This window comes from Lactuca sativa, chromosome 4, assembly GCF_002870075.4.
Source record: "Lactuca sativa cultivar Salinas chromosome 4, Lsat_Salinas_v11, whole genome shotgun sequence".
Taxonomy (NCBI): Eukaryota; Viridiplantae; Streptophyta; class Magnoliopsida; order Asterales; family Asteraceae; genus Lactuca; species Lactuca sativa.
The window spans coordinates 29,712,719-29,734,336 of NC_056626.2; the positions used below are offsets into that span (position 1 = coordinate 29,712,719).

The window sequence follows — 21,618 nt, forward strand, 5'->3', positions numbered from 1 at the left end:
ACTATAATTCTGATAGGCGCTGGTTGGCGTAGCTCTGCTGTCTACTCTGTGCGGTCTGCAACCGCTGTCTAATCTGTTGAATCTTCTCGGTAGTTTGCAACACTACCTCTGTCCTCCCTATCACTCTGTGACCAACCTCACCCCAACAAACCGGGCTGCGACATCTCCGCCCGTACAACAGCTCAAAAGGTGGGGCACCAATACTAGAATGATAGCTGTTGTTGTAGGCAAACACTGCAAGGGGTAGTGGGAATTCCAGCTCCCACCGAAGTCGATGACGCAAGCCCTCAACATGTCCTCGAGGTTTTATATAGTCCGCTCACTCTGACCGTCGGTCTTGGCATGATCTCTGCGGATGATAAGTTGTGCTAAAATGCAGCCGCGTGCCCGACTCTTTGTGGAACTTCTGCTAGAAGCGGGATGTGAATCTAACATCACGATCGGAAAAAATAGAGACCGGAAATCCGTGGCGAGCAATGATCTCACGGACATACATGTCGGCCAACTTCTTGGCCGACGAACTCTCCCGTATGGCCAGGAAATGGGCACTCTTGGTCAATCGATCCATGATGACCCATATAGCATCAAATCCCTTTGTCGTCCTCGACAACTTGGTAATGAAGTCCATCGTGATATGTTCCCATTTCCACATGGGAATCTCTAAAGGCTGCAGCTTTCCATGCGGCCTCTGATGCTCGGCCTTGACCATCCTACAGGTTAAGCACGTCTCAACGTACCAAGCGATTTCTCGCTGTATGCACGACCACCAGTAGCTCAAACTCAAATACCAATACATCTTGGTTGCTCCCGGGTGAATAGAGAAGTGAGACTTATGAGCCTCATCCATAACTGTCTATATGACCCCTCCAGACATCGGAGCCCATACCCTACCGCATCATGTCAACAATCCCCAGCTATCCTGTACAAATTGGGCATTCTCGCCCATGATCCTCTCCAGCTTCTAGTTCTCTAGTTGGATGCCCTAAACCTGAGCCTCTCTAATCAAACTCTTGAGTGGAGAATCCACCGATATCCTCATACATGTCATTGGTGTGAAAGATCCAACTGAGTTGCAGCCCAGATCATCCGCCACCACGTTTGCTTTACCTGGATGGTAAAGGATCTCACAATCGTAGTCCTTGACTATATCTAGCCACCCGCGCTGCCTCATGTTTGGGTTCGGCTGATTCATGATGTGTCTCAGGCTCTTGTGGTCCGTGTATATAGTACAATAGGCTCCATACATATAATGTCTCCAAATCTTGAGAGTGAATACCACCGCTCCCAACTCCATATCATGAGTAGGGAATTTCGCCTCATGTGGCTTCAACTACCGTGATGCGTAGACTATCACTCGTCCTCTCTGCATCAGGACCACCCCCAGTCCCGTGATGGATGCATCACAAAACAGTACAACGTCCTCCACTCTCTCTGGGAGAGTCAAGAATGGCGCCTCGCATAGTCGCTGTCGGAGGGTCTCAAACTCCCTCTCCTGCTCGGGGCCCCATTGGAAATCCAACCCTTTACTCGTCAGACGAGTGAGGAGTACTGCAATTTTGGAGAAATCCTATATGAATCACCAGTAGTACCCTGCCAATCCCAAAAGCTCTTGATGCTTGAGGGGGATTTAGAAACCTCCCACTGCATGACCGCCTCGATTTTGGCCGGATCGACCAAAATCCCCTCCTGGTTAACGAGGTGTCCGAGGAACTGAACCTCTCGTAACCAAAACTTACACTTCGAGAACTTGGCATAAAGTAGTTCCCGCCTCAGAACTCCCAATAACTCCCTAAGATGCTCCTCATGCTGCTATCTGGTCATAGAATATACCAAGATATCGTCTATGAACACGATGACCGAGTGATCGAGCATCGGTCTACAGACCCAACTCATCAGGTCCATGAATATTGTTGGGTTGTTGGTGAGTCCAAACGACGTCACCACGAACTCGTAGTGTCTATAATGATTCCGAAACACGGTCTTCTCCACGTCCTCCTCTCTAACACTGACCTGATGGTACCTGGTCCTTAGGTCTATCTTGGAGAACCAAGATACTCCCCGTAACCATTCTTCTTCCGAACGAAGAGGATTAGTGCTCCCCATGGAGAACTGCTCGGATGAATGAACTGCTTACCCAACAGTTCCTACAGCTGTGATGACAGCTCCTGCATCTCTGGTGGTGCCAACCGATACAACGCCTTGGCGATAGGGGCCGCACCTGGCACTAGGTTGATCCTAAACTCGACCTACCTCCCCGGAGGCACTCCGGGCAACTCCTCCGGAAATACGTCAGCAAACTCCCTGACCACTGGTACCTCTGATACTGAACTCTTATCCCTGACCCGCGTATCCACCACATATGTTAGATAACCCGCACACCCGTGCTGAATATACTAACGAGCCCTGGCAGCTGAACAAAACCCTGATCCCATTCTGGTACCCTTTCCATAAACAATCAACTTTCCCCCACTTGGGTTCAAACCACTACCCACTGACCCTCATAGTCGATCATGGCACCGAATCGAATAAGCCAGCTCATACCGACAACCACACACACATACCTGATGGGGATCGGGATCAAGTCGATTAGAAAAGATACCCCGAAGATCTCTAACTCACATCCCTGGTATACCGAAGAAGTGGAAACCCCGTGTTCGTTAGCAATAGAGACTCGCAACGGACACTCTAGCTCTCGTACTGGCACACTGAACTACCTACTAAATGTCTGAGATACAAATGACTGACTCACCCCTGAATCAAACAAAACCAATGCAGGCAAGGAGTTCACTAAAAACATATCTAATCATAGGTATAAACAGATAAGTATAAAAAATATACAATCAATAAGATATGGGACAAAAACATACCAGCAACTACATCTGGTGCTGCCCTGGCCTCCTCTGTTGTAAGCTGTAAAGCTCGTCCCTGAGCCTTCGGGGGCTCTACTCTACCTGGCCTCCCGTCCTTAATCCTCAATGTAGCTGGCACGGGAGCCTCCATCGGCTTGGCGGTAAGTAATGGACAGTTGGCCTTTAAGTGTCCAACCTGATCATAGTGATAACATAATATCATACTCGGAACCGAGATGGGCTGGCGCCAATCCTTCGCATAATGTCCATCCTTGCCATACATGTGGCACCCGCTACTAACTCGACAAACCCCAGAATGACCCTTTTCGCACTTTCCACAAGTTCGGCTCTGCTGACCCCCGGTCCTAGAATCAGTGGTCTTAGACCGCTTCGGCGCCGACTATGAATGTGTCGGGGCCTGCCGGTGCTCCCTCATCTGCAGCTCAATCTCCAACTCATGCCGCCTAGAGGCCTCTTGCAACTTCGGTAGGGTATCACATCGTTGGGTAGACATAAACTGATAGATGTCAGTCTTGAGCATGCTCAGATAACGTGTCATCTGAGCCTGATCGGAATCAAACTCTGGGTAGAACATCTCCCTCTCCATGAACATGCGGGTGATCTCCGTCACCGACTCCCCATCATGTGTCAATCCCAAAAACTCTTGAGCCAATCATTCCTGCTCAACCTGTGGAATGTAACGATCGCGAAACATATCCCTGAACTGCTCCCAAGTAACAGCAGCTCTCTGATCATCAGTGTACGACCCCATCATCAATCTCCACCAGTCCTTGGCCCCGGACCTCAGCAGGTTCAGGGCACATCTGAACTTTTGGTCAGTAGGACATGAGCATGTAAAGAAAGACCCCTCTACATCAGAAACCCGCCTCATGGATTTGATGGGGTCCTAATTCCCATCAAAAGTAAGGGGCTTCGTGTTATCGAAGTCCCTGTACTAGAAAGCCCGACTGGCTCCTCCCCCTGTCGTCGTTACAGCCGATGCAGCAGCTGCCTCTGCAAGGGATGCGCAACGCTCGTCGAAATACTCGACCATGATGATCTTAGTAGACCGAAACATCTCTAGCAGTTGTTCCCAGAACAAAGTGGCAACTTCATCGTGTAGGATCTCTTGAATCCTGGCGTCCAGTTCATCTGCCCCCATCTGTATCACAACCTCAGGTGCTGCCAGCCCCTCCTGGCCGCCATCTCCTGATCCTAATCCTGATCCGGATCCAGCTATAAAGTTTCTCGTAACCACTATTCTGAAAATATACCAGGAAGATATCAGATAATCCGCATGATAACAGGGGACCAACTCCCAACTAAACCCTAGGGGTTGTGACTTCCTTGCTACACATATGGGTCCTGTGCTTTCAGTAGTACGGGCCCATACTAGCTTCCACACCTACCCATATTTGTCTCAAGTACCATCGCAACACCCAAACAATATACATATGCATGGTGGCCGCTCATTCCTCACTCCTAGAGGAAAGCTAACTATCTCATAATTGACCTACGAGCCTCACACAACCCACCCATGAAACTTCCACCAACCCTGCAACAGTCATGTATGCTAGCCATACATAACGTTGGACCCTGTAGACTTTCAAATACATGATCCTACCCTAATCCCTTCATCAAACAAGAACAAGAAATAAGGTTAAACCAAACATTCTCAGGCTACAAGATCTTAATTATATACAGCCGTGATGCATACACAAGCAACTACAGTAATGATGTCAATTTCATATAAGAAAACTCTAGGCTATCAGGCATCATGTAATCAGGCAATTCTATCATGCAATTCCTGAAGATCCCTAGCCTAGTACTAGCATGCTGTTATAACATATCACAATATCAAATAACCGTATGGTATTTTGGGGTCTACTTACTCGCTCAGACTGATCGTACACCCTGCATCCTCCTTTGATATTTTGAAAACCTTTTTGAAAATCTTTTCCTTAGTTTGAGATTGGACTCACACAAGTGTTCCTCCAATTCACTCTAACAAAGGCTCTGATACCAACTTGTAACACCCATAAAAATCATGGCAAATTTAATCTTTTAAAAATGTTTCAAAACCATTAATCATTACAAAACTTGCTTTCAAAATAGTATAATATCAGAGTATCCCATAAACAAATGAGGATCTGTACGATCACGCCTTTGCCTTCTAGCAATCATCTGATGTACCTAAAACAAAAATTGAAACTGAAGCCCAAAGCTTAGAGAGTTCCCCTAAAGTACCAATACACTGCACATAACACATATACAAATAACAACATGTACTAGGTCCATAGCTTTACAGACTGGATTACCCATGGGCCCACAGTGTGAGTCTGGATTGCCTTCCGGCCCACAACTCACATCTGGATTGCCACCGAGCCCACAGTACGAGTCTGGTATGCGCTACCTAGCCCTCATCTCGTATCTGGAATGCTCCCGAGCCCACAGTATGAGTCTGGCATGCCCTACCCGACCCTCAACTCGTATCTGGAATGCTCCTTAGTCCTCAGTATGAGTCTGACATGCCCAGCCCGGCCCTCAACTTATATCTGGAATACTCTAGGGTTTTTTGTCTATCGCACAGAGTAGTATAACCTCAACCCAACCCACATAATATGTCGACATATAACATAACTAATGCACATACAGGTAATCAGAGTCAGGACACTTCTTTATTCACGGTTATGGTGGAACGGGTAAGACACTTCTTTCGAAGACAATTTCTGCTAGAACGGGTAAGACACTTCTTTCGAAGACAATTTCTGCAGCAAATAGATCCCAAAGTGAGATTGTTTTAAATGTTGCTTCAAGTGGGATTGCTTCATTATTATTGATCGGAGTCAGGACAACACACTCACGATTTATAATTCCCATAAATATTACCGAGGATTCTTTTTCTGGAATAAATCCAAAGAGTGATCTTGCAAGTTTAGTAAGAAAAGCCTCATTGATCATTTGGGATGAAGCACCCATGGTACACAAGCATGCATTTGAAGATTTAGATCGAACTTTGAAGGATACAATGCGAATTGTCGATCCAATGAATTTAAATATTCCATTTGGAGGGAACTTGGTTGTTTTTGGAGGTGATTTCAGACAAATTCTACCTGTTGTTCCGGGTGACAGTAGACAAAACATTGTTAATGCTTCTTTAAGTTCTTTGTATTTATGGAAAAAATGCAAAGTTCATAAATTAATAAAAAACATGAGGTTAAATGTCGAAAGTGATCTATCTGCTGTTGATCAAATAAGGGGGTTTTCAAACTGGCTTTTGGACATATGAGAAGGTAATCTTGGTGGTCCGAATGATGGTAAAGCAATTGTTGATATTCCAGAAGATATTCTCATTAATGATCCATGTGATCCTATTGGTTCATTAATCAATTTTGTATGTCCTTCGATTCTTGAAAACTTCAACATTGCAGGTTATTTTCAAGAAAGAGCAATACTTGCTCCCAAGAATGAAGTTGTCCAAGAAATAAATGATCGATTGCTAAAATTGATTCTAGGAGAGCAAAAAGAATATTTAAGTTCAGATAGCCTCTGCAAATCTGAGTTTGTTCATGATTAGTTTGATGCAAACTTATACTCACCTGATGTTTTAAATGGACTTAAAGTCTCAAGTCTGCCAAACCATAATCTCATCTTAAAAGTCCTTGTTCCAGTTATGTTATTGAGAAACATTGATCAGAAAAATGGCTTATGCAATGGCACTAGACTACAAGTCAAATCTTTGGGCAAATGTGTTATTGAGGCAGTTATCATATCTGGAAGTAATATTGGAAACCGAACTTTTATTCCAACAATGTCTTTAACTCCTAATGAAAACAAAATCCCGTTCAAATTTTAAAGAAGACAATTTCCATTGGCTGTATGTTTTGCAATGACAATTAATAAGAGCCAATGATAATTTTTTATCAAAGGTTGGTTTGTTTCTCAAAGATCCTGTTTTTACACATGGTCTTGTACGTTGCTTTATCCAGAGTTCAAAGTAGAGAGGGATTAAAATTGTCAATTTAAGATAAGGTTAGTACACTATCAAATAAAACATCCAATGTTGTGTATAAAGAAGTTCTTAGAAATTTATAAAAACTTTGTTCAATTTTATTGTTTCTATCAATTTTTCTTTTTATTTTATTTCAATTTTGATCCAATTCTACAAAAATGATATATTTCTAACATATCTACAAATACAAATTGTCGATCGGATATTCAAACCACTATGCTTTCATAATTTTAACGAATCATCATTTCACTATTATATGACCGATAAAACATCTATATTTATTACTTATTAAAAGATTGATTATCATTCTTCAATTATTAACTATGTGTGTATGGTTTGCATTTTTGAATTTCAATTACAAATATCTATCTTATAACATATGGATGAACATTGGAACCGGTCCGATCGGAACCGACCCAAACCGGAACCGGTCCGGGAACCGAACTTGGTGGAAAATATGAACCGAACCGGACTGCCGGTTCTACCGGTTCTTGTCGTGTCTTCAATGTTGGAACCAGTTCTCGAGAAATAGCAACACACAGTTCCGGTTTTGTCGGTTCTACTGGTTCCCGATTCCAAAAATCCACAAGAATATTGTCCCGGTCTTGCCCAGATAGGTTCTATCGCGTTCGGTCCGGTACCAGTTCCGGTCGGTTTTCCGATCCAAATGCTCATCCCTATTCTAACGCATAAATAATATATATTTGCAAAATTGAATTGAATTTTCTAATTTCCGAAACATATTTAATCTCCCTATTCTAATAAAAGAATAAATTAATTCTCTTTTTGTCATTTGATACCCTATTAGACATTCTAATTAATGTCATGCCATTTATCAACTTATTTTTTTGTTATTTTAAATATTAAATTTTCCACTCTAATTACATTAAATTATTAACATTAAAATAAAAATAAGAATAAAATTAATACAAATTATAAGGCGACGTATTTATTTAAATCAACAAATATAATTTTATATACTTAAAAATATATATCTTAATTAATAAGTTTTTATTTTTAAAAAATAATTAATTAATAATTTTGAGTTTTTATTATGAAAGTTTATTTATTTTTTTAACCGTGGTTTCCACGGATTATAAACTAATCATCATATCATACTATACTATAAAGAAAACATTTTTCATTTCACCACATGAATTTGAAACCCCCAACTCTTCATATGTCCATATAATTTACTTAATTTATTAACTTAAATATGTTGTTAGTTAGAAACATTATTATAAATGAAAGACTTCTTGATTTATCAATATGATATATTAATTTGTTGACTTCAATATAGTGTTAAATATATAACTTAAATTAATATATTAAACAAATTTAAAAATATAGTGTAAAAATTAAAATCTAAACTAAAATATCAAATAAAGTTTTAAAAATTCAATGTATATTTTTTAAAATAATTAAAAGAAAAATATTAAATATGATAAATATAAAAATCTTAAATCTAAAAGTCGAATTAACTAAAAGATGTCCAAAAACAATTTTTTATAATAACTACAACTCAATTAAGTTGTTTTTAAATAAATTTATAATAATAATTTAAAACAACAAAAAGTTGTAAATTAAATTATGTTACATTACAAACAGTGGTTGATAATTTAAATAATCCATGAAACATTTTTTTCTTTTACCACATCATTTTGAAACACCTAACTCTTCATATTTCCATATAATATATTTAATTTATTAACTTAAATATGTTGTTAATTATAAACATTATCATAAATTGAAGACCTATTGAATTATCAATATGGTATACTAAATTTATTGATTTCAATATAGTGTTAAATACATAATCTAAATTTAAATAACAAACAAACTTAAAAATATAGTGCAAAGTTTAAAAACTAAAGTAATAAAAATCCAACATATGTTTTTTAAAATAGTTGAAAGGAAATTACGAAATACGACAAATATAATAACTAAAATTCAGTTAAGTTGTTGTTAAATTAATGTATACTAATAATAATAATAATAGTTAAAAATAACATGAAATTATAAAACATCATCAAAAAAATTTAAAATTTAATAAACTATAACAATAGTTAATTAAAATACTTCCTCCGTCCCAAAATTATAGTTTATCTTTCCTTTTTGGTTTGTCCCAATATGATAGTATACTTCTAAAAATAAATAACATTTTTACTAAAATACCCCTCATTATTACTTAACCAATTAAGAATTTAATATAACATTAAATGCAAAGTAAAGACAAAACTTTCATTTTATTATATAAAGTTAGTGATAATTAATGCTTTTCTTAATCTGTGTGTTTTTTGTCTGTGAACAATAATATTAGGACAAAGGGAGTAGTAAATAACATAACTATTTTTTTAGAAAGAGAACTTCCTTAACTAGGATTCCATGCCAGAATAATCCATCGGTGCAAATATAAGGTTATACATCATGCCATGGAGTAGTGATATAATTTAAATATGAGTAAATAATTTATTCATCATATTTTTCACATGTCTTACTAAGTCACCACAACTAATTTTATATACACGTAAAGCATGAGCAGAGACCATTAAATGATTTGATTTTAATAAGTGTTATATTATTTATTGTGCAAATTAATTATAATTTTGCATCAATTAAATGTAATTATTATATTTTATAATTAATAAAAATAACATAAATATTTTCAATAACGTATGACTACAAAAAAAATTAATTATATAATTTTTTTCCGCAAAACGTCCGGATATTCATTTTAGTTGTTTATATAATCATCGGCTTAGTTATGAACGACCTATAAAATTACTTTTGAGAAGATTATGCTTGATTTGAGAAGAGGTTAGGTGTTAGATGGTATACACAAGACTCCATTTCGAACTCACTAGGGCAATTACGAGTTAATATGCCATTTAGTTTCACTAATGCTCCATTTTTTGTTGGTTACATAGTTTAAATGGGATTTAGAATGGAAATTAGAAAACATTCTTGATTATTTGGGATACATATTAATTACTCTCGATTTAAAGTGGAACGAACAAAAAAATCTCTGATTATTTATGCAGGATTTAATGCCATGAGAATGTAATGCGATAGAGAAGCAAAATAAATAGTCCTTGTGAAAATTTTATTTTTTGTAGATATGTTTTGAATTTATTTTGTTAACCATAATTTTTGGTCACCTTTATGTTATATATAAAATTGTAATTTACGAAAGAAAAATTATATATTACACATGTAAATCTCATTTGGAAAACAATAAAAAAAATAATTTATTAGTTTTTTCTTAGTATTTAATATAATCCAAAATCAATTTAAACTTTACATTTTATAATAATTATTATACAATATCATTTTTTTTAATAATATTTAAATTACTTGAAATATTTTAAAAACGGTGTTTTTATCAAACAAAATGCAAAACTTGTTTGATAGTTTGCTAACTTTTTTTTTTGCCATCTAGTGGGTTTCAAAGTTATTATTTTGGTATTTTGCTTGTTTTGATTTCTATATTTTAGTTTCCAAAGTTTTTATTTGTATTAATTGTGATTGTCATCGTATAAAGAGAATTGAAGTCTTTAATAAACACAAAAAAATAAAATAAAAAATACAACCTAAATCTTTTCTTTTGCCTCTAAATATACAACCACATCAATATCTACTTATTTCTCACATTATATAACAAACAATATTAAAACGATAATTAGTAATTATTCATTGATATTTAAATTTGTTAGTTAACAATTTCAGTTTATAAATAAGACTAAAAATTTCGAATATATATATATATATATATATATATATATATATATATATATATATATATATATATATATATATATATATATATATATATATATATATATATAGCCAGGTTCAAATATGGGATTGAAATCTATTGTGCAATCGTGTAGACAGGGTTATTTTGTGAAAATGACAAAGAAAATATATTGTTTGATAATGTAAATACGTTCCATCTTACATAATTATTGTCATTATCATATATCCAATTTGATAACTTTTTTATCTGTTGTTGTGAATCTGCACAATAAATCATTAATTTTGTATATATTCACATTATGAATATGTACAAATTCATAGTGTGAATCTACGCAGATTTCACAGGGTGAATCTGTACAGATTCATAGTATGAATCTAAACAGATCAATGAATCTAAACAGATCAATTTTTTTTTGATATCATTGGATAGAGGATAAAAAATTCTGACTATCTATATTTTTAGTTTTTTTTTTGATAAAAAAATCTGCTCTAAAAGTTAAGAAAAGATTGGTTCCTTGGTTCTAAGGTTTAAAATAGTTCCTTGTTAAACCCAATATATATATATATATATATATATATATATATATATATATATATATATATATATATATATATATATATATATATATATATAAGTTAAAAACTTTTTAGTGGTGATTAATTAGTTAAAAAGTTAAAAAGTTGTTGGAGTTTCCAATATATATGATTTAAGAAAAATGGTTATTTTGAACTACATTGATTTGTAACGATTTTTTTTATAAGATATATAAGATGAAGATTCGCTAAATAATCACTAAAAAAAAGAAAGAGCCATACTTATTGGTTGATGTTGAATTAAAAAAAATTAAGAATGAGAAACTTAGACTTAAGAAAGAATCAAGTGGGATTTAGGCCTGTTTTTTTTTCTTTCTTTGAGTTCTGAATTAATAAAATGTAGTGAATTGATAATGATATATGAATTGATAAAGTATTTGATGATATAAATGTTTATTTTTTGGTCTGATTACATTGTCTGAATCTGAATAAACGATTAATTTACCCTTGGTTTAAAAATAATTAATTACATTTCTTTAATGATTGTTATAAAATATAAATATACAAAATGATCATTTATTAATAATAATAATAAATTAAAAATGTACATGCCCACATTAAATAACTTTTAAATTTTAAATAAATTGAAAATAAAATTAAAAATATACATCAAAATCACATTGTAACTCGAAATGAATAATTGTTATACACAAATTGTGTATAATTAATTAGATTGTTCTTGAAGAAGGTTAACAAAAAAAAGTACAACGAAGGTAACATGATTTGTTAAGAGGGTATTTTTGGAAAAATGGATATAAAACTACCACTTAATGGTAAGGATATAAATTTCCTAATTTAATTTATTAAGACTTTTTCTTAAGATTAAGTAAAAAGGAATATCTTAACCTATTAAGTTTTCTAAATATTAAGTGCATTGAGTAAAAAAAAAATACCCTTAGGGCATCTCCAACCCACCCCCATACTCCATTTCTTTCCTTATTTTTCCCTCCATTATTCTCCAACCCTACCCAATTTCCATCTCCATTTTTGGAGATATGAATAATATTCCCCCCCATATATGGAGGAATACTATTCATATCTCAAAAAATGGAGGTGAAGTTTGGTTGTCAATTTTAATCCCTTTCATTTTTATTTTATATATTTCTAGTTTATTTTATCTACTAATTATAATTTAAATGCAATATTTAATATTTATAATATCATGTTGTATACTAATTTATATTAATTAATCATAAATATAGAGTTTAATTAGTAGAGGGGTGTATTTAACAATATATATAAGTTATAAAAATGGAATATTCCAAAAATATAATTTTTGGGGTAAAAAATGGGATAGAAGATGGAGTAGGATTGAAGATGAAACACTGTTTACTTCATTTTTTACTTCATTTATGGGAGAAAAAATGAAGATGCGTTGGAGATGGTCTTAGACTTAAAGGAGTAACTATCTTTTTGGTTATTTTCCTTGTTTTGCGTTAGTGAGATTAAAGAAAAACACGGCAAAACATTCATTTACAATATACAAGATGTTAGTTAGAAGGTATAAAATATATTGCTTATTATTTATAATTTATAATTTAATATATAAAATATTAAATATAGTCAAGTAGGTAATGAATAATAATATTATGACTCTAAGATCTAATGTTTTTTTAAAAAAATATTTTTGATATTCAAAAAGATGTTACCGAACAGTTTGTTGCTTTTTATCAGCTACATCTATATACAACTTTTATTTTTTTTTTTAATTTATAAAGTGAATCGTATAGTCCAATATAAAAAAAATCAGGGATGCAATAATACCCATCTTAGTTGAACCCTCTAAATCTTATTATTATTATTTTTTAAAAAAATATGTATAAAATATAATTATATTTAAAATCGTATATCTTATTAGTTATTATATACAAATTTGATTTTAGACGATTAGCTTAATAAAAAGAGAAGTAGGAGGATTTTAATTTCTCTAAATAAAAATATGGTCCCACTTTTAAAGATATCTTAAACTAAATCAAATATAGCCTTTTCAACACAATTCTTGATGGATCCGGACCGGTTTGGTCGGCCGAGACCAAAATTTGCCCACCCATGGCGATGGATATGACACGGACACCTACGTGGAAGCCATTGCAAAAATGTCAATCAAAATTAATTGAGATAAATGTTACACCTCCCAAATTTTCAAAGTGAATAAGCACCCACAATCACTACTAAACTAAAATATAATATATTGAGACAAAATAGTCAAACATGAATAAATACTCACAAACAAGGTTTAATATGAATAATGCAAATTAATCCATCAACCATTTAAATAATATACATGAAAAACAAAGAATTGAATACGATTTTATAGTCGATACGATAATACATGAAGTATAGATAGGATTTATGTATTCAAAGGAGAAACACCATACGTGTAAATGTGCAATTACAAAACTCCAAATTATAAAACTAAAGAAATATTGTTCCTTTGGGCTATATATGCTGCTTACGTATTGGGCCTTTAATGGTATCCACCATTCCACATGAGGAGTAATATAAAAGGGGCCAATACTATCTCCATGAGTTAATCGTGATGGCTCAATAGATGTTTTCAACGCATCAAGTACTTGCACATCATACGTTATTGGTTTTTGTTTATATTTAGACAAAGTATTATTTTGTCTTTGTGTGAAAAATAATAATATGCAGAAAAGGATATGACATGTATGTATGCCGATTTTATATAAATACGTTACTGTTAAGAAATCCTCCTATATTTTATTTTTATCCATCATCCATATTAAATGATGACAAGTGTCAGATTTAATAAAATTAATTTTCCTATTGTTAGTGTTAATGACTATTTGATCGCCAATGGGCTTAGCCCATTATATAGAACTCGGTAACAACATGGATCCGGACATTAGACCTATCATTAAGTTGTTGGTTCGAATTTCGATAGTAAGACATTAGTAGTGTATTTGAACTTTAATCATTGAGTATGTTTGTTTTGGGCGATACAAATGCACCATTTTGAAGACGTATCTTACATTAATGTTATCTTATCACATTGGATATTGATTTGATAACGGTATGATTACCTTGCCATTTGGCATTCTGGAGATCCTTTTGGTGGCTTGAGTTTTCTTTCACACATTTTTGTTATTCTTTTTTCATTTGCTTTGTACCAATTTTCTTCTTTCAACATTGTCCCGGAAACAACTAGGAAAGTGGTTTCATTGCTCACAACATCAAAGGTCTTTGAGTTAATATCACAATTTAACCTTGTTTCGAAAAATGACATTGAAGCTCGTAGTCTATATGCATCAATTCACAATACTCCTACCGGTAAAATTGTGATATATTTGACGTCTCTTGATGCCAAGTTAGGGTTGCAATGTGCCCATTTTTATAGTCATGTAATAAACTATTATCACACTCATTTTGTCTAATTTAAATCATATGTTGTTTCCTAATGTGATTGGTTTTGAGCTTTTGTGCTACTCGTTGGATTTTTCCTATGAACTTCATTTCTTTTGTTGTTTCTATCGTATATCACAAAGTGGGGGTTTGTACACTTTGTTTTCTTATGTGGTACAATTTTTTTTTTGTTCGGGTCTCCTCGATTCAATCAAGAAAAATAAAGACACATTTTAGGTAAATGATAAAATTTTCCCTTTAATGATGCCAATCAACGACCTTAGGTTGAAAATTTGTGACTTAGATTGCCAATATAAGATCTTCTTAGAAAAAATGTGAGGTCACTTGTAAAAGTTCACGAGTTTACTGAACTTGTATTGGCCTCTGCGATGATAAAGTCAAGATTTCATTCTTTTATATTGGAACATTTGGTACATCATATTGATTTCACTTTTTCATGTATACTCCCTTATTCTTGAGACGCTTTGCAAATATATATATATATATATATATATATATATATATATATATATATATATATATATATATATATATATATATATATATATTTCTTTTGTTAATTATTCATATATTGAAGATGGTAGGCATGTAGGTACCACCATTCTTCATTTTTTTAGAGATCAAAAATAACCTTGAGATGCATTGAATTTTAATAAGTCCCTAACATTATGGCCACAAACTACTAAATTTTTGTTTCTTTGTATTCATCCTCTTCCTATGTGAACCAACTTATCACCATCTTCATGTATTTGAATGTGATTGTTATCCAAAGGTTTTGACATTCCTTCTTGAAGAGTGAAGGATTAAAAGACAAATTAGAAAATATGATTTCCAAGAACACAATGATGTAGATATTAACTATGTAGGCTCTTTGAATGATATTAGAACATGATTATAAGGATGAGATCCAATAACGAGTTGTTATGAGCATACAAGAATAACTGGAAAAAGTAACCCCTGATCTAATTCCTAACACCCTTCTATATATAGACAAATAAGGCGAAATACAATCAACAATACATACATGTGGGCATAAGAAATTAAGCATAACAACTTGCTCATACTATACATACATGTGGGCATAAGAACTTAAGCATAACAACTTGCTCATATTAACCTGCACATATAGTTAGGATCACAATAGCCCACGTGATACACTAAGTAATAATCTCTATGAACTACTTAGTTAAACAAAACATCTTCGGACAAGCTTCACATCTTCGATACTAGTCAAGTAGTTAGTTTAGTACAATAATAGCTTTAGATTACTTAACAAAAAAATTTGACTTCCACACTATCTCTATTTGCGAAGATATGTTGAAATATTGAGGTTACTTACAAATATGAACCGCATCCAACAAATCTTTTCATACAACAAGCCACCATGTAAGAGTTTCCTTTATATCCATATCAGAGTTCAAACTATAAGATGAAATTCAGATCATAAGATTCTGAATGTTAGCTTTTGGAAACTTCTCTTTCTAATCAACCTTAAAGATTAAACGTTTTTTTTTGACCATTTATCTTCTTTCCAAAGTACACAATACCCCAAGGCTTCATCATAATTTCCTTATCCTTATACCTATAATCAATATCTTCAAGCATTGTATATGGTATGGAGATTTGATAGTTTTTCCAAATACCTTTGTTAATTCAAAATCATTTAATCCCACATAACTATAATAGTATTGCATGAAACCTTTCATATGATGATATCCCACATTAAAACAATAAGATGAATTACACGTATAGATTTATGATCAATCTTTCTCATAATCAACAACAATACCAAAAATCATGAGCATTCATTAGAGGGAAATCAACAACAATGAATTCATATACTTCATTATATCATCGGACAATATTCTTCCAGAGACCATACTTCTTCTTCTTCTTCTTCATGCTTTCCTAAAAAAGCATGGAAACAAATTTTTAGTTCCTTGAATTGTTCCAAATTGGAATTATCAACATTCACATTGAATTGATTGAAACTAAACATCGTTGGATTTAATTGAATTGCTTGGAAGTAAACATCATTGGATTTAAAGGTAAATGAAGCTGATTCATCACCAAATTTTCCATAGACAAACTTTTTCTTGGAAGCTTTTCAAAATATTCCACTTCACCAAAAAAAGTAATATCCCTTATTGTTTTGGCATCCCGACCTTACAATATATCTCCCATATCAACTCCCTTTGCAATTTTTTCTCTGTGCATTGACAAATAATTCAACTGTTTAAATCTTTCAAAATATCCAGCTTCTAAATTTTCTTTTTCTTTCTTAGACATTTCATGAGCAATCCCTTTTCCTTTACCTAGAGATGGATCCAAAGTAGTTGTAACAACTTTTGAAGTGGTTGGACCCACACAACTTATCACCAATGCTTGTTGAAAGTAGTTGGAGGAAAAGTGACAACAATAGAATCTGAAGTTACCGATATAGAAGTAATAATAATCCTAAAAGTTGAAACACTAGTTGGTTTCGAAGTACCATCAAATTCACTCCCTGGACCACTTGTAGAAGAGAATGACTTATAAAAGAATCCTAAAGACATCATGTAAGGTAGTTTAAATTCTACCCCCTGAGACAAAAGATTCGTACAAACATTTGGAGCATTCCCATGAAACTGGGATATAAGATCTACCAATGGTTGAATTTAAGTATGAATCATACATGCATGATCAACAACTTGAATAATATTTTCTTGAAAAGTGGCACCTAAAGCTTATGTGTCTTGAATAATCACTTTAGTGTAATGTCCCGAAAACCATAGTAAAAGTTTTCATTTTTAAAAGAGAATAAACACCCGTTTTGATGAAGTTATTTTTGAGTCAAACCATTTTTTCATAAATCATAATTCGAAATCAGAGTGTAAGGAAAACATTAAGGAATCTCGAATCATAAAACAATTGATGTGCGTGTGTATAGTCCCACCTTCGCCAACCTATAAGTATCTGAAAAACATTTAATCTATAACTATAAGCCAAAGCTTAGTGAGTTCCCACAAAATACCCCACACAACAAGACACATACAATGCATGAACACATGAGCCTTCAGTTTGCCTAGACTGCCTAGTAAGGCCTACATGATGCCTAGACTGCTCTACTAATCCTACAGTCTACTGGCCCGCCTCGCAAGGCCTACAGTAGTTGGACCTCTTCCTTGGGCCTATAGTCTGAGTGGACCACCTCGCAAGGCCTATAGTACACCTGGACCGCCCGGGTATCTTGGCCTACAACATAAAGCGGGACCACCTTAACCTAACCATAATATGTCGACATATGAAAACAAATAACAATAATAAACAGACTTAGGTAATCATATAGATCTACCAATCTAACAGATCATGACAACATACCAACATCATACATAAAAGGATACATATTATAGTACAAAGTATAGTGAGAAAACTCACATCCCAGTTTAGCAAATTACAACACAGCTCACGCAATCCAATAAATGGTACTATAGGTCACCTATACAATAATCAGGGACAATTTCTTAATCCAGATCCCAAAACCCTCAAACTGACCTAAATTCAAACTTGAGAAAAAAGTCAAAAGTCAAGGTCAAAGTCAATGATCAAAAGTCCATTAGGTGGTCAGTTGGGTTATGAGCAAAACATCAATCCTATGGTGCACATGTAAACCCTAAAGCTTTGGATCTAGGTTTTTCTAGTTGTACATGCACTAATCATCCAAAGCTCTCAAACCCTGGATCTAACATATCAAAATTGAAATCAACATAAATAAACTAGTAAGAATGTTACCTTTGATTGTAGCTTGATGATCTTGAGCTTATGAGAACCTAGAACCTCAAATGCGACACCTCTAATGAATCACAAACTCCAAAACAATTGGAGAATCTTAAAGAGAGAGGGCAAAGGTAGTTATCTACTCTTGAATCCTTCTAGGGTTGTGGTAGCCAAAATTTTGAAGCCAAGGGGTCCTTTTTATAGGTGAGCTGCTAGGGTTTCAGTCAAAACCCTAATTAGATTGCTCAGGCCTTAAGCAGTCCACAAGATCCTTCCAGAAGGCCTCCTATGGACGATTTCTATGTGGGCTTCCCCATATAATTCGTCCATCCCTTCCTTTAGGGTTCCTCAACCCTTATTGCAACTATCACATAATTACAATATCAGTCCCGTTAATTTAATTAATCTCTTTTGACCACAAAATTAATTCTAAATTAATTCTTGACCAATATTAGTTAAATAATATGATTTCTCTGTTAATATATTATTCATATAATATATTAATAAACCATAATAACCTCTTTCTCCATAATTCATCCAATCAAGTTGCTTAGGTGAAGGCAACCCAAAAGGACCATGCCACAACCGGCTCAAGTACATACCAAATATAGTTATGGTTTAGACACCTAATCCAACAGTTTTCCACTTGGATAAGTCTAATAACTATAAATGCAAGTACGACTTCAAAATCCGATTAGCAATCGTAGCTCTTAAAAGCTGCTGTCGAACAATGACACGTCCTTTAGATAAGGGATCGTATAGTCCTCCGTTCTCAAGATATCATGTGGAAAATTATATGGAACATAGCCATACTTATTGTACAACAGTTTGTTTCTCGATCTCTGATTTGTCTGACATAGAACTTAATTGAACACATCAATTTAGTCCTGACCGGGCCCGACACATAAGTAAAAACAAAATCATCGAGGGGCCAAAGATATCGCTTTTAGCCTCATAGGATAAACGGAACATATAAACTTCGACTTATATGCTTGTACTATTTACTCATTAAATCGTACACAACAATACGCTTTATAACATCAAGTTACTAATGCGTTTACGCATTATCAATGCACAACCGACTCATAAACAACAACTCATATATCTAGGCTGACCTTGGTTCCTTTGACCCATTGATATGGTGAGGAGACTCACCACAATACTGAACGATAGCCGACTAGGTCTGAACTCCGAATATCAGCTCTACAAAAACCCTAAAACAACAACAAGTCCTTAAATAACAACTCAAATTCCCCAAAACCCCTTATAGGTCAAACTTGGTCAAATCAAAAATCAAAGTCAATGACCTGAGTTGACTCAACTTGCCGAATATTCCATCAACTCGTCGAGTTCTCTAGTAACTGTATAGATCGGGAAATATCCTATCAACTCGTCGAGTTCACTAATGAACTCGCCGAGATGGCTAGAAATCCAACCTTTTTATGCATTAAGCTACTTCCATCGAATCCAGGGACTCCCAATCTCAGATCTCTTCCAAAATGATGTCTAGAAGGGTAAAGTTTCCAACTTTAACCTTAAGAACCATCCATAAAGAGCCAAACTCAAACCCTAGGCTCATTAGAGTGAGTCTTAACCCATTAAGCCCTTAAACTCTCACAACATAGTCCCAAAACACAGATCTGGAGTCCAAAGGTTAGAAAGTCACATAAAGTTTCCAACTTTACATCCATGCAAGCTAGAAATACACTCTAGAGCTTAATAAAGACTTAATGAGGGACTTATTGCGTGAATGGGACCTAGAGACCAATAAAGTTTTCAAATTTAGTCCAAGAGAAGTCAAGAAGGAGTTAGATCTATCATAATAACCTATGGAACCTTCAACATCTTGGACACCCCAACCAAAATCCCAAAATCATGCTAAAGCTTCAACCAAATAGTCTAGATGATGATCGACTATATACCTCAAAAGGACTGTTTTTGGTAAAGAGTTTCAGGATCTAAAGTCCTCCTTCCAAGCTAGACACTTCCGAATTTAAAGCTCCTTCCAAGAAATCACCAAAATCAACTTTCCAAGCTCACACACTCAAACTTGCAAGTAGATACATGAATCTAGGGTTTCTGGACAAGGGTGGCTGGTAAGGAGACCAGCCAAGGGGGTTAAAGTTCTTTAAATAGGGTGCAACACCCAAAATTTAGGGTTTCATCCCAGTCGCCAACCCATCGAGTTGGGACACCCTGAATCGCCGAGTTGGGTCATTAAAACCCGCAACCACAATCCTTCTCAACACGACGAGTTGGAGCTCCCCAACTTGTCGAGTTCCATCAAAAATTTCAAAATTTTAAAGAATAACTTATACCCGAACCGATCATTACAGAGAAGTTTTTATTTTAGGATTGTGGATAATAAATGGATCAAATGGAGGCTTTGGGCTTTAACAGAATGGAGTTTAGACTCTATTGAAGGTGTATGATGTTGGATAAATGATTTAAACCTTGGATTGTATGTTTAAGCCCATAACTATAATTGGTATGTACTTGACCCGAGTGTAGCATGGTCCATTTCGGGTTGCATATCACCAAGACAATTTGATAGGATGGATATTTGAGTAGGAGGCTATTTATGATTTACTAATATATTCTAAGTATAATATATTAATTGAGAAATCATAATATTTAACTAGTATTGATCAAGAATTAATTTGGATTCAATTTAGTGATCAAAAGATACTTATTAAATTAACGGGGACTAATTATGTAAATTAGTAATACATATGGTTTGGGATTTTAATCCATGATGGACTAAGTTTATGTAATAATACATAGAGAGTTAGTCCACATGAATTATGGATCATAAGCCTATGTGTATGGATTAGGGTTTGCACATGACCCTTGGAATCCTACACTATATATATATCTTACCCCTTAGCCAAAATCGGTTGACCTAAGTCTTCTAGGAAGAACTATAACCGATTTTTGTGTGCTCCATATTCTATCTTAAAGTCCTCATTTGTTCATGGTGTGTTGTGAACCGTTTGAGGCATCATACTTGGGGTGCTAAGTTCTTAAAGGCCAAAATTCAACAAGCTACAACAAGAGGTAATCTTCTAACTTACTTTTATGATTCATATGCCAAGTTGTATGCTAGTTGTAGGCTTCATGCTTTGGATAATTGTTGTTGCATGTATAACTAGAGAAAACTTAGATCCAAATCTTTAGGGTTGTATGTGCACTATGTTACAGTATACAAAACCCAACAGTGGTATTAGAGTCATGGGTAGTTTTCTGTTATATAGATGCATGGCT

General features: G+C 34.3%; 1 protein-coding gene across 1 annotated transcript; it reads left to right on the top strand.

The window, feature by feature from the left end:
• The first annotated feature begins 5,826 nt into the window (after positions 1-5,826).
• Positions 5,827-6,426, top strand: LOC111894439 (uncharacterized). Its single transcript, XM_052770805.1, has 2 exons — positions 5,827-6,010; positions 6,143-6,426. Exons 1-2 carry the CDS (start codon positions 5,827-5,829, stop codon positions 6,424-6,426), a joined length of 468 nt encoding a protein of 155 aa, XP_052626765.1.
• Positions 6,427-21,618: the final 15,192 nt, after the last annotated feature.

Excerpts from the sequence above, each read along its gene's own strand:
- LOC111894439 (XM_052770805.1), top strand. The coding sequence starts at position 5,827 with ATGGTACACAAGCATGCATTTGAAGATTTAGATCGAACTTTGAAGGAT. Across the intron at positions 6,011-6,142 it reads CATTGTTAATGCTTCTTTAA|GTAATCTTGGTGGTCCGAAT; the intron begins GTTCTTTGTATT and ends ACATATGAGAAG.